This window comes from Tubulanus polymorphus, chromosome 9 (assembly GCF_964204645.1).
Source record: "Tubulanus polymorphus chromosome 9, tnTubPoly1.2, whole genome shotgun sequence".
NCBI classification, from domain to species: Eukaryota; Metazoa; Nemertea; class Palaeonemertea; order Tubulaniformes; family Tubulanidae; genus Tubulanus; species Tubulanus polymorphus.
In genome coordinates this window covers 13,773,861-13,788,068 of record NC_134033.1, presented here as the reverse complement: position 1 = coordinate 13,788,068, position 14,208 = coordinate 13,773,861, and the positions used below count along the sequence as shown (strand labels likewise).

General features: G+C 39.8%; 4 protein-coding genes across 6 annotated transcripts; all 4 read left to right on the top strand.

Moving 5' to 3' along the window:
- Nucleotides 1–729: 729 nt before the first annotated feature.
- On the top strand, nt 730–3,495 carry LOC141911022 (galactoside alpha-(1,2)-fucosyltransferase 2-like). The gene is made up of 2 exons (XM_074801968.1): nt 730–844; nt 1,927–3,495. Exon 2 carries the CDS (start codon nt 1,932–1,934, stop codon nt 3,096–3,098), a length of 1,167 nt encoding a protein of 388 aa, XP_074658069.1. The 5' UTR covers nt 730–844; nt 1,927–1,931; the 3' UTR covers nt 3,099–3,495.
- A 3-nt stretch (nt 3,496–3,498) lies between these two features.
- Nucleotides 3,499–5,346, top strand: LOC141911023 (galactoside alpha-(1,2)-fucosyltransferase 2-like). The gene is made up of 2 exons (XM_074801969.1): nt 3,499–3,679; nt 4,125–5,346. The coding sequence occupies exon 2, from the start codon at nt 4,130–4,132 to the stop codon at nt 5,216–5,218; it is 1,089 nt and encodes a 362-aa protein (XP_074658070.1). The 5' UTR covers nt 3,499–3,679; nt 4,125–4,129; the 3' UTR covers nt 5,219–5,346.
- A 1,176-nt stretch (nt 5,347–6,522) lies between these two features.
- LOC141911069 (galactoside alpha-(1,2)-fucosyltransferase 2-like) lies at nt 6,523–13,147 on the top strand. 2 transcript variants are annotated; one of them, XM_074802030.1, is made up of 2 exons: nt 6,523–7,013; nt 11,262–13,147. In XM_074802030.1, exons 1-2 carry the CDS (start codon nt 6,992–6,994, stop codon nt 12,380–12,382), a joined length of 1,143 nt encoding a protein of 380 aa, XP_074658131.1. In that variant the 5' UTR covers nt 6,523–6,991; the 3' UTR covers nt 12,383–13,147. The 2 variants fall into 2 exon arrangements, with proteins under 2 accessions (XP_074658131.1, XP_074658133.1); XM_074802032.1 differs by lacking the exon at nt 6,523–7,013 and adding an exon at nt 10,759–10,814.
- On the top strand, nt 7,784–10,247 carry LOC141911114 (uncharacterized). 2 transcript variants are annotated; one of them, XM_074802075.1, is made up of 2 exons: nt 7,784–8,282; nt 9,067–10,247. In XM_074802075.1, exon 2 carries the CDS (start codon nt 9,069–9,071, stop codon nt 9,594–9,596), a length of 528 nt encoding a protein of 175 aa, XP_074658176.1. In that variant the 5' UTR covers nt 7,784–8,282; nt 9,067–9,068; the 3' UTR covers nt 9,597–10,247. The 2 variants fall into 2 exon arrangements, with proteins under 2 accessions (XP_074658176.1, XP_074658175.1); XM_074802074.1 differs by having other exon boundaries at nt 7,784–8,572; nt 8,944–10,247.
- Nucleotides 13,148–14,208: the final 1,061 nt, after the last annotated feature.

The following is a 14,208-nucleotide window of genomic DNA, read 5'->3' as shown; positions in this document are numbered from 1 at the left end:
TCAATTTTACCATAATAGACCCGGCCGCTATAGAAATGAACTGTTTACAAATTTTATCAAATTTTACAAAAATGACCCGGCCGCTGCGGAGAAACAAGGTATCATTTTTGTTTAGCCTAAATTGACCAGTGTTTGAATACATGTTCCAAGGTACAGAGGTCAGTTGCTGAATGGTTGTTTTCCGTTATCTTATCGGCGTTTAGATTTTTGCCCTCAACTCTCATACTCAATAAACATATATATTGTTACTAAAATGAATCAAAAATCGAGTAGATGATCAAACCCGATGCAGTGCCAAAGTAAACCTAGTAAAAGAGAAACAGTTGTGGTAGACGTACACGTATAAACAATTTGAATTTGAACGTAGGTTATAAACGTAGTACAGGCTGTACCAGATTTCTTTTTTATATATCAAAAAGTAGTTCATAGATGGATTTCATCGTCAAATACAATTATACTGGCCACGCGTCAAAGCATTATCTATGGAAGATGTTATTCAAACGCAAGGAAAACTAAATGAAAGTGGGAAAAATGTGAAAATTAACAAAAAATGAAACAACAAAAAACCACTCTGAGACTCGCAACATGTGAATACACGTATCATATAGAATTGTCATGGAACCCAAATTATTCGTATATTAATCCAATATAGAAATGCTTTCTTCGGCGCAACAAGTCGCATTGAAAAGTCTGTCAATGTTTTTTTCACGTCCAATGATAACCGGTTTTCCATAAGATGTATAAGTATATACTATAACCGGTACATTACTTCGCGTGACTCAACCGTCTGATTAAGGCCGCTACTAGCAGAAGTATTTTACATCAATATATCTATACAGTACAAGTAAGTTTAGTAGCATCCTAAGTTTTAATTACTAATATCTAACGTTGACTTCTCATGAAATTGTTATATACCGTAAAAACCGGCGTATAAGTCGATTTTACCACTAAATTATTGACCTCGACTTATACGCCGAGTACAGTTTTCTACGAAGTATTTTCTCACAAGAAATATTGATTCTACCAGACAAAAAAGACAGTGTTCATCTTCTTACTGCTATAACAGTTTGAATAATTATTCATGATAAATAAAGTTATTTAATGAAAAAAACTTCTTTCATTTTGACACAGCTTTATTTAAAACGATGTATTCATATATGCGCGTCGTGTGACTCACACTACTGTATCACTTTTAGTGTACTATACCCGAGTGTGTGTGTAACAGTCTATTGTTAACACACAGCATGCAGCAATCAGGCTGACGCGTGGTGACGTGCGTGAAGGCACACATCGTTATCAAAACAAACTATTCAATATAATGATACTAGTAATTATTCTTCTAAGAGAAGGGACTCGACTTATAAGCCAGATATATATGTTAAAATCATGAAATGTAGGTCTAAAAATCGACCTCGACTTATACGCCGCGTAGACTTATACGCCGGTTTTTACGGTAAGTAACTATTTCAAGAGAAGTCATGTTGGAAGGTGTAGAGAGACGACAACATGCAAGTGGCTGAACTGCTTTAACTTAGAGCAAAAACGAAAACTTCGTTTTTGCTCAATAGGTTTCGTTTTGCGTTTTTCTATAATCGAGGTCGTGTAAAAATTGATGCATTTGGCCCTTATCAGCCACCATATTTACTACTGCGTCTCCATTTTTGAGTTTTGTCACGATTGTAACATAATTTTCCATCTAATTGTTTTTTGTAAAGAGAAATATAAATATGAAATCAAGGTTCAACTTCAAATTGCCGTTTCGAACCGTGGCTTCGATCCCTTAGCCAATCTAATTATGCCAGATCAATGCACGTTGAAATCCTCTGGGCAGAAGTTGGGAAGTTTACCTATATCTATTCCTCATTTTATTAGGATTTCATTAAGGATAATTGGATCACTAAATGGTCTTCAATTTCATTATTTCAGTTGTAATGATGTTTATCCGTACATTGTTCAGTTTGATGGACCCTACGAGGCGGCATCTCTTAGTTAGTATTTGCGGGATGTTATTCGTAATTTCGACCGTTTATTTTTTGTTTGATACGAAAGCAATGACCAGTAAACAACAACCTACGACTTCAACTAAGAAACTACGTCGACAGACGACAACTGAGAAACAGCGTCCGCAGACGTTAACTGAGAAACAGCGTCCGCAGACGTTAACTGAGAAACAGCGTCCGCAGACGAAACGAACAACACCTAAACCTACACCGAAAAAAATCGATAAGAATGTTGCCGCTAATTCTAGCATGACGGTCATTACACTGGCGCGATTGGGCAATAATATGTTTCAGTACGCCGCTCTTGTTGGGGTCGCGTTAGCTAGAGGTCACGTGCCCATCTACCTCAACGAAGGAAACGGTTTGAGGAAAATATTCAACATAAGTGCTGAAAAATACCCGGACAGTGAATACAAATCTCGAGTCGAAAATAATACCAATCGCTACAACGAGACTTGTTGCCTTTTCGACCCGAAGTTGATGAAAACTGTCAAGATCGCAGGGAATTTTGTGCTTAATGGTTTTTTTCAGAATTGGCGTTATTTCCATCCGCACGCGTCCGATCAGCTGCGTCGTGAATTCACGTTCAGGAAGCCGGTCACAGACGCAGCCGAATCCTTCCTGGCGAATGCAACGGCAAATTATACACGAAAACATCGGACAAAAAGACATAGTACAAAATTGACATACGTGGGCATTCATGTTCGTCGTGGCGACATTACAACCATCGGCTATAGAATAATGGGTATGCGGCAACCGACGATGGATTATTTCAAAAAAGCGATGACAATTATGGAAAGTTTATACGATAACGTTTTATACGTGATCTGTAGTGATGATTTGAAATGGTGCCGCGAGAAATTCGGCTCGATGCCGAACACGGCGTTTTGTCCCGGCACGGATCGTCTGGTCGATCTGGCGATCTTATCGAAATCAAACCACTCGATTCTAACGATCGGATCGTTTGGATTCTGGGGCGCGTTTTTAGCCAACGGTACAACGACTTATTTCGGCAGCGCCAGGGCACTCGGTTCAGATGCCGATATTGTCTTTAGTTACGATCAATATTTCATGCCGGAATGGATCAAAATTCCGTAGTCTATCGGTTTTTACTGCAATCTGGAACATGCTGTGCTTCTAGATATTTCCGGAAATTTATAATGGTTATCTTTTGAAAAGAATTTAATTCTAACTATATTTCATGTATCAAACAATTACTGATAAATTTCTAACTAAAAGATCTTTCGATAACTAGAGGATCCAACAGGCTTCCTTTCAACTATATGGAGAACCATTTCTAAACCTTGTAAAAGAGACTCCCGGTACAAGAAGTGCATTGGCAAACCTACTACAAAAAAAAAACAAAAAATAAAACAACAAAAAACTACTCTGAGACTAGCAACATGTAAATACACGTATCATATGGAATTGTCAATGGAATCCAAATCATTCGTATAATCCCATAGAATTGCTTTCTTCGGCATTACAAGTCGAGTAGGTCAAGGCATTGAAAAATTTATATTTATCAGAATATATTTCACGTTCAATGATAACCGGTTTTCCATAAGATGTAATGTTCAGCCCTATGTAAGTCTTTACCCGGTACATTACTTCGCGTGAATACTCAACTAGGCAGCTACTTGCAGAAGTATTTTACAGCAAATATCTATAGAGTTCAAGTAAGTTTAGAAGATGAAATCATCATCCTAAGTTTAAATCACTAATATCTAACGCTGACTTCTCATGAAATTGTTATATAAGTAACTATTTCGAGAGAAGTCATGTTGGAAGGCGTTGAGAGACGACTACATGCAAGTGGCTGAACTGCTTTCACTACTGCGTCTCCATTTGTGAGTTTTGTCACGATTGTAACATACTTCTCCATCTAACTGTTTCTTGTAAAGAGAAATATGAAATCAAGGTTCAACTTCAAGTTGCGGTTTGGAACCGTGGCTTCGATCTCTTGGCCAATCTAATTATGCCAGATCAATGCACGTTGAAATCCTCTGGGCAGAAGTCAGGGAGGCCTGGGCAGGGAGGTTTACCTAAATAAATCCCTCATTTTATTAGGATTTGATTAAGGATAATTGAATCACTAAATGGTCGTTTATTTCATTATTTCAGTAATAATGATGTTTATCCGTACATTGATCGGATTGATGGACCCTACGAGGCGGCATTTCTTAGCTATTTTATGCATGATGTTATTCGTCATTTCTACTGTCTATATTGTGTATCAAACGACAGCAATGACCAATAAACAACAACTTCAGATTATAACTGATAAACAGCGTCCGCAGACGAAACGAACAACACCTAAACCTACACCGAAAAAAATCGATAAGAACGTCGCCGCTAATTCTAGCATGACGGTCTTTACACAGGGAAGGCTGGGCAATAATATGTTTCAGTACGCCGCTCTTGTTGGAGTAGCGTTAGCAAGGGGTAACGTGCCCATCTACCTCAACGAAGGAAACGGTTTGCGGAAAATATTCGACATAAGTGCTGAAAAATACCCGGACAGTGAATACCAATCCCGAGTCACGAAAAATTCAAATCGCTACAATGAGAATTGTTGCTTTTTCGACCCGAAGTTGATGAAAACTGTCAAGATCAAAGGCAATTTTGTGCTGTGGGGATTTTTTCAGAATTGGCGCTATTTCCATCCGCACGCGTCCGATCAGCTGCGACGAGAGTTCACGTTCAGGAAGCCGGTTACAGACGCAGCCGAATCCTTCCTGGCGAATGCAACGGCAAATTATACACGAAAACATCGGACAAAAAGACATAGTACAAAAGTGACATACGTGGGCATTCATGTTCGTCGTGGGGACATTACGAACGCACATAATCATGACAAACTGGGTATGCGGCAACCGACGATAGATTATTTCAATAAAGCGATGGCAATTATGGAAAGATTATACGATAACGTTTTATACGTGATATGCAGTGACGATTTGAAATGGTGCCGCGAGAAATTCGGCTCGATGCCGAACACGGCGTTTTGTCCCGGCACGGATCGTCTTGTCGATCTGGCGATCTTATCGAAATCAAACCACTCGATTCTAACGATCGGATCGTTTGGATTCTGGGGCGCGTTTTTAGCCAACGGCACGACGACTTATTTCGGCAGCGCCAGGGCACCCGGCACTTGGGCCGCTCGTCTATTTAGTTACGAACAATATTTCATGCCGTGGTGGATCAAAATTCCGTAGATATTTCAGCTTTTTTCAGGGCCGTACCTTGAATTGATTCTTGAGAGGGGGCAGATAAACCTGAAAAGTGGCCTTTTTATTGCACATAACAATCATAGATGCAAAAAGGGCTCTTTTCCAAAATCTCTCGGTCGAGGCGGGAGACTGCCCCCTGCCCTCAGCTTGGTAAGGTCCTGTTGCAGTGACTCGAACCCAATGATTGAAATCATGAAACTGGCTGATTAAGCCATAAACGACTGTAAAAGTTTCAAAACTGAGTGATCCATAAACGGCTGATTCTGCCGTTATTGGCGGAAAACGCCGAAATTGGCAGAATAAGCCGTTTTTGGAAAGTGTTCCTGACTGATTGCTGATGACATTTTGAATCTGAAACAATGATATTTAACGTAATTGATTGAACGCGGAGAGGTGCGGATCTGCACTTTTACCTCTATTCGTTTTTTGAACTTACTCGTTATGTAATTATTACTCGTTATTTATTATCATAGCGGTACAACACCGCCGTAATTGGCTGAAATTAGTTGTGGAGTCGGCAACTCATCGCAGAAACACGCACATCGACGACGACGAGTCGGCGACTGGTTCCGTCGCGTCGTAGAAGTAGAACATGTTCAACTCCTGCGATTCAGTCGCCGATCGTGAAAAACTGATCGACTAGAATCGGCGACGAAAATCGTGCGACGATCGGCGGTAGTCGCCGGAAAACCAGTCGCCGACCAGTTGAGTCGCGTCGTAAGGTCGATCTGAGCCCCCCTTTAGTGTATTATACCCGAGTGTGTGTGTAACAGTCTGACAGATCATTTCACTCCGCGCATGCTTGACGTCGGTGTAACTTTTGTTTATCGACAGGTTCAATTAGATATGCGTGAATAACCGAGGCGAAATTCTATATAAAGGATGAGTTTTTACAAATGGATGTTTTGCGTTCCCAGTTTGCCTCCCTCAATTGGGATAACTTGTCGATATTTCGGTTAAGGTATTGTTCAGCGTTTTAGACTATTCGCCGCGCTTGTACGCTTTGCGATATCAGTTTCTGACACATATGAAGGGTCATGGTCGTTTCGAAATTTTTTTTTTTACTCGAAAAAAAACTTCAATTGAAAAACTACTTGTAGCCGTCAATCAAATCCGGTGCCATGGTTACTGACCACTTCATCGGCCACGTGACTGCGCTAGGGCGTTGGCTACGTTTCGTATACGGATACATATATTTTTCAACAATAGTATATAGATCATTCGAGCTTCGAGCTTCGGCAATAGGCGGCCCACTTGAACGGGAAAAATAATGGAAAGCATATCTGCACGTACTTGAAAATATGAAACTATCGTTGTGCACAGCTTTAACATTCAAACACAACTTTCCCAGGGCAATCGACCAACTCTGTTGCGTTCAGCGAACATGGAGGACCCAGGTCAGAGTAAGTGTTTTAAGAATTCGAAAGGTAACGCGACTTGGCTAATTCATTACCTCTTACTGTTTCTCTAAATGGGGCTTTTGAAGAAGAACTTTTTCGAGTAATTCGCTCATCGCTTGACGATCTATTGTTATATTTGCCGCAAAATCAGCCCGCTGATGACGCGTCCCCGCGACGCCGGCGACCAATCAACGCCCGAAAAGGAATCGGGCTTACTTTATTTTCAGGCCGCCCGATCCGGATGTCTTATAAAGTCCTGATGGCAATGACGGCGCGATCAGACGACCGTATTCGACGATCGAAAACCCAAACGTGCGCGGGCAGAAATACATAGCCGACATACCCGCCATCAGTCACTATGCGTATCTACACCAACCCAGGTAAGTATAATTAATACTTTTGTTAATTTACTTCTCAATTATAATTTTTCTTGTTAAGTTACCGGTTTGAACTTTGTTTTTCATATTGCTGCTGTTCTCTTTTATCTCTTGAGTTTGTTTTTCGTGTTTTGTATTTTGAAGTTTGAAGGTATTTTTCCCTGTTCGGCAATGCGGTGTTTAACATAATTATATACAGTAATATCGACGTAGATATGAAATATGCCGAAGTGATATAGATTATAATACGGAGCAAAATAATATATGCGTATTCGTGCAAGTGCGAGCGGGAATTGATTTTGTATATGATGACATTGCTGCGTTCCGTCTGCAGACGAGCCCACGTCGTGTCGAGCTAACACGTCACTGTTGACGAATGAAGCCGCTTACGAGATGGATTCCTGTCGGTGGAACTTTCCGCAGGTGGATTCCTGTCGGACTTAGAAGATCCGGGACCCAGTTCCATAGGGTTGTGAGTTTAGCCTTGACAAACACGCGTTGAGCTCTACTATAGCTGCTGGCACGGGCATTAAGATTTTATTCTCTTCTAAAGGTTCAAACGTTGAAAAACGTGCTTCGATTTTGCATCAGAATGATCTTCATTTCTGAGAGTTATCAGTTTTGATATTCCTCGTTAATGACCATAATATCTATTTTTCATTTCGATTATAACAGATAGAAACATATATTTTAGATACTTACATCTTAAGATCCGATATCATTTAGGATGCCTGAATATACAAAATGTCGCGGTTGTTTATGTCAAAGGGTGATATCTTTATTCCGATTACGATTAGTATAGTCACGACTTAAAATGAGTTATGTGCCTGGTTAACTAGCGTAACATACGTTTCCATACGTTTTTTTGTAATGACCCAGCAAATTAAATTTCGTACTGTCAACGTTGTCGCTTAACGGGTAGCTAAATTGCTAAAATACCAGATTGATAGAAAGTCATCGGAACTGTCGAAATAACAATATTCTTTCAGTAAGTGACGATTATCTAAATTGCTGAAATACCAGATAGATAGTCTTCGGAACTATTCTTCCAGCAAGTAACTTTTTTCGTTCGGGAAAACCCATCGGGAAATAGTAATGCGTAATTCCTTGAAGCATAAATAGAACGATGCTTACTCGTTGTACCGCTTATCAAGAACACCCACACACGATAACGGCAATGTTAGTGGAATTTCAAATGATTTCATACGGTGTTTCGGTGAGTGTTAATGCATGATAAACGCGAACTTGGGCGTGGTTATGAGTAGGGTATAGGTAGGTGTTTTTAATTAATCGTGACGGTTCCTAAGACGAATTCACTTCAGTTACATTCAAATCAAAGAGAGAAGATTTTGTAGATTGATATCGGATACTGTCCCGTTCCCACGGTCTTCATTTTTTCTATAGTTCAATTTATGTATTAGCAATCAGGCTGACGCGTGGTGACGTGCGTGAAGGCACACATCGTTATCAAAACAAACTATTCAATATAATGATACTAGTAATTATTCTTCTAAGAGAAGGGACTCGACTTATAAGCCAGATATATGTTAAAATCATGAAATGTAAGTCTAAAAATCGACCTCGACTTATACGCCGCGTAGACTTATACGCCGGTTTTTACGGTAAGTAACTATTTCAAGAGAAGTCATGTTGGAAGGCGTAGAGAGACGACTACATGCAAGTGGCTGAACTGCTTTAACTTTCTAATTGTTTTTTGTAAAGAGAAATATAAATATGAAATCAAGGTTCAACTTCAAATTGCCGTTTCGAACCGTGGCTTCGATCTCTTGGCCAATCTAATTATGCCAGATCAATGCACGTTGAAATCCTCTGGGCAGAAGTTGGGAAGTTTACCTATATCTATTCCTCATTTTATTAGGATTTCATTAAGGATAATTGGATCACTAAATGGTCTTCAATTTCATTATTTAAGTTGTAATGATGTTTATCCGTACATTGTTCAGTTTGATGGACCCTACGAGGCGGCATCTCTTAGTTAGTATTTGCGGGATGTTATTCGTAATTTCGACCGTTTATTTTTTGTTTGATACGAAAGCAATGACCAGTAAACAACAACCTACGACTTCAACTAAGAAACTACGTCGACAGACGACAACTGAGAAACAGCGTCCGCAGACGTTAACTGAGAAAAAGCGTCCGCAGACGTTAACTGAGAAACAGCGTCCGCAAACGAAACGAACAACACCTAAACCTACACCGAAAAAAATCGATAAGAATGTTGCCGCTAATTCTAGCATGACGGTCATTACACTGGCGCGATTGGGCAATAATATGTTTCAGTACGCCGCTCTTGTTGGGGTCGCGTTAGCTAGAGGTCACGTGCCCATCTACCTCAACGAAGGAAACGGTTTGAGGAAAATATTCAACATAAGTGCTGAAAAATACCCGGACAGTGAATACAAATCTCGAGTCGAAAATAATACCAATCGCTACAACGAGACTTGTTGCCTTTTCGACCCGAAGTTGATGAAAACTGTCAAGATCGCAGGGAATTTTGTGCTGAATGGTTTTTTTTCAGAATTGGCGTTATTTCCATCCGCACGCGTCCGATCAGCTGCGACGTGAATTCACGTTCAGGAAGCCGGTCACAGACGCAGCCGAATCCTTCCTGGCGAATGCAACGGCAAATTATACACGAAAACATCGGACAAAAAGACATAGTACAAAATTGACATACGTGGGCATTCATGTTCGTCGTGGCGACATTACAACCATCGGCTATAGAATAATGGGTATGCGGCAACCGACGATGGATTATTTCAAAAAAGCGATGACAATTATGGAAAGTTTATATCATTACGTGTTTTACGTGATCTGTAGTGATGATTTGAAATGGTGCCGCGAGAAATTCGGCTCGATGCCGAACACGGCGTTTTGTCCCGGCACGGATCGTCTGGTCGATCTGGCGATCTTATCGAAATCAAACCACTCGATTCTAACGATCGGATCGTTTGGATTCTGGGGCGCGTTTTTAGCCAACGGTACAACGACTTATTTCGGCAGCGCCAGGGCACTCGGTTCAGATGCCGATATTGTCTTTAGTTACGATCAATATTTCATGCCGGAATGGATCAAAATTCCGTAGTCTATCGGTTTTTACTGCAATCTGGAACATGCTGTGCTTCTAGATATTTCCGGAAATTTATAATGGTTATCTTTTGAAAAGAATTTAATTCTAACTATATTTCATGTATCAAACAATTACTGATGAATTTCTAACTAAAAGACCTTTCGATAACTAGAGGATCCAACAGGCTTCCGTCTTACAATGTTTCAGTAATAGCCTTAAAAGGAAAATTTTATTTTTAATTGGAGGTCCTAGAGATTTTAACCTTCTCTTATAGTGGATACCTCCTTATAGTGAAGTTAAAATCTCCTTTCAACTATATGGAGAACCATTTCTAAACCTTGTAAAAGAGACTCCCGGTACAAGAAGTGCATTGGCAAACCTACTACAAAAAAAAAACAAAAAATAAAACAACAAAAAACTACTCTGAGACTAGCAACATGTAAATACACGTATCATATGGAATTGTCAATGGAATCCAAATCATTCGTATAATCCCATAGAATTGCTTTCTTCGGCATTACAAGTCGAGTAGGTCAAGGCATTGAAAAATTTGTATTTATCAGAATATATTTCACGTTCAATGATAACCGGTTTTCCATAAGATGTAATGTTCAGCCCTATGTAAGTCTTTACCCGGTACATTACTTCGCATGAATACTCAACTAGGCAGCTACTTGCAGAAGTATTTTACAGCAAATATCTATAGAGTTCAAGTAAGTTTAGAAGATGAAATCATCATCCTAAGTTTAAATCACTAATATCTAACGCTGACTTCTCTCATGAAATTGTTATATAAGTAACTATTTCGAGAGAAGTCATGTTGGAAAGCGTAGAGAGACGACTACATGCAAGTGGCTGAACTGCTTTCACTACTGCGTCTCCATTTGTGAGTTTTTTCACGATTGTAACATACTTCTACATCTAACTGTTTCTTGTAAAGAGAAATATGAAATCAAGGTTCAACTTCAAGTTGCGGTTTGGAACCGTGGCTTCGATCTCTTGGCCAATCTAATTATGCCAGATCAATGCACGTTGAAATCCTCTGGGCAGAAGTCAGGGAGGCCTGGGCAGGGAGGTTTACCTAAATATATTCCTCATTTTATTAGGATTTGATTAAGGATAATTGAATCACTAAATGGTCGTTTATTTTATTATTTCAGTAATAATGATGTTTATCCGTACATTGATCGGATTGATGAACCCTACGAGGCGGCATTTCTTAGCTATTTTATGCATGATGTTATTCGTCATTTCTACTGTCTATTTTGTGTATCAAACGACAGCAATGACCAATAAACAACAACTTCTGATTATAACTGATAAACAGCGTCCGCAGACGTTAACTGAGAAACAGCGTCCGCAGACAAAACGAACAACACCTAAACCTACACCGAAAAAAATCGATAAGAACGTCGCCGCTAATTCCAGCATGACGGTCTTTACACAGGGAAGGCTGGGCAATAATATGTTTCAGTACGCCGCTCTTGTTGGAGTAGCGTTGGCAAGGGGTAACGTGCCCATCTACCTCAACGAAGGAAACGGTTTGCGGAAAATATTCGACATAAGTGCTGAAAAATACCCGGACAGTGAATACCAATCCCGAGTCACGAAAAATTCAAATCGCTACAATGAGAATTGTTGCTTTTTCGACCCGAAGTTGATGAAAACTGTCAAGATCAAAGGCAATTTTGTGCTGTGGGGATTTTTTCAGAATTGGCGCTATTTCCATCCGCACGCGTCCGATCAGCTGCGACGAGAGTTCACGTTCAGGAAGCCGGTTACAGACGCAGCCGAATCCTTCCTGGCGAATGCAACGGCAAATTATACACGAAAACATCGAACAAAAAGACATAGTACAAAAGTGACATACGTGGGCATTCATGTTCGTCGTGGGGACATTACGAACACACATAATCATGACAAACTGGGTATGCGGCAACCGACGATGGATTATTTCAATAAAGCGATGGCAATTATGGAAAGATTATACGATAACGTTTTATACGTGATATGCAGTGACGATTTGAAATGGTGCCGCGAGAAATTCGGCTCGATGCCGAACACGGCGTTTTGTCCCTGCACGGATCGTCTTGTCGATCTGGCGATCTTATCGAAATCAAACCACTCGATTCTAACGATCGGATCGTTTGGATTCTGGGGCGCGTTTTTAGCCAACGGCACGACGACTTATTTCGGCAGCGCCAGGGCACCCGGCACTTGGGCCGCTCGTCTATTCAGTTACGAACAATATTTCATGCCGTGGTGGATCAAAATTCCGTAGATATTTCAGCTTTTTTCAGGGCCGTACCTTGAATTGATTCTTGAGAGGGGGCAGATAAACCTGAAAAGTGGCCTTTTTATTGCACATAACAATCATAGATGCAAAAAGGGCTCTTTTCCAAAATCTCTCGGTCGAGGCGGCCCCCTGCCCTCAGCTTGGTAAGGTCCTGTTGCAGTGACTCGAACCCAATGATTGAAATCATGATGTTCCAGTTAAGGCTGACTTAAGCCAGCCTTTAGGTACTGTCTCCATGCTTTATCCGTCCGGGGATTTCGATGAATCCCTATGAATGCGCATAAGTGTTTTTTCATGTTTTTTTGTTCCGCAAAATGTTCATTTCCGCAAATTAAAATCTATTTATGATATCCTTATACGAGAACGTACAATTTAGAATTGGGTCTCACCTATCACCTGTGCATAGGTTTCTAATCTCCATCTACATAGAAACGAAAGAATGTGCCCAATCTGCAATGTTTTTTGAGGATGAATTACATGTTCTCTTTGATTGTACCCTTCTTACCGAACTTCGCGAAACCATACCAAATTTAGACACATTTAGAAACTTTGATATATTAAGAACTCCAAATTTTCAATTAGCATAATTTATTGAAGATAGTTTAGATGTACTTAGATCCCCTCCTGTAGTCTGTCGATTGTAAATAGTACACTGTATTTGTATATATTGTAAATAATGTTGTTATGTTTTTAAAATCTTTATAAATTTTTTCTTGATATGTAAATATTTATAAACAAAATTATTTTTCCCTCCACGTACCATGAAAATGGTTGGAGAGAAATAAAATTATATATCTTATCAAAATTAGTTCATTTTCAATTAACTTTTAACTGAATTTTTAGGCTCATTATCACAGCACCCACCAAAAATATAGAATGAATTCATGTTTTTCTGCTCAGATATAGGTATAGTTTTCATTAATAATAGATTTTTTTTAAGAAAAAGTTCATTCGGTTTTTATTGAAATTTTGAAGAAACCGAACGCGAAAACGGAGTAACTACTAGCGAATTTGGCGGATCCTCGCCTGCCTTAAGTGGAATCCTCGATTGCCAAAGAAGGTCGAAGGTTCCCGATTAGCTTACGGCGTTAAATCCATTTCGATTCATTTCTATTGCTGCCGGTTCTGTTATTGTCAGCTTGATCATGATTTTCAAAAAAGTTATGTACGGGGTAGATACTCGGCCAGCCGGGGCTCGGCACAACGGAGAAACAACGTGTCAACCTATCATTCTAATATATGATAGTTTATAGTTAATTGAGCCTAAACGAATATGCATGAAATATGCTCATTGGCTTAACTTACTAGAAAAATGATAAGAGAAAAGAGAGAATTCAAGATGTTTTAATTCAAAGCTTCGATGAACAGATGGGTTTTAGACTGGAGTCACGTTGCAGTCTCGATACCATCAGGTTCGAATCCCTGCCAAAGGAGGATGGTGCAGTGGCGAACGGAAGGTTTCATTTAAAACTAAAAACCTAATTGCGACGATTGATTAAGTAAAAGATTAAAAACACAACAACAACAGAAAAACAGGTAAAGCATAAGATCGTGGAAGAGTACGAAAAGGCTACATGCCCGACTAGAATAACACGGGAGATGACTAGCTTGGATTGATTGGAGTTGAAAACAATTAAATCCACAATGTGCAATATCAAAGAAATATGAAAAAAATTGTTGTTGGCAATATGGTGTCTGTGGCGTAGGGGTTTATTGTAACTGTTGGCGGAGATGGATGAATTGAGACTGGTATGTCACCTGACCAGGGTCACAGCTGTATGGTGGAGATATATCAATGTTCGGAGAACGTC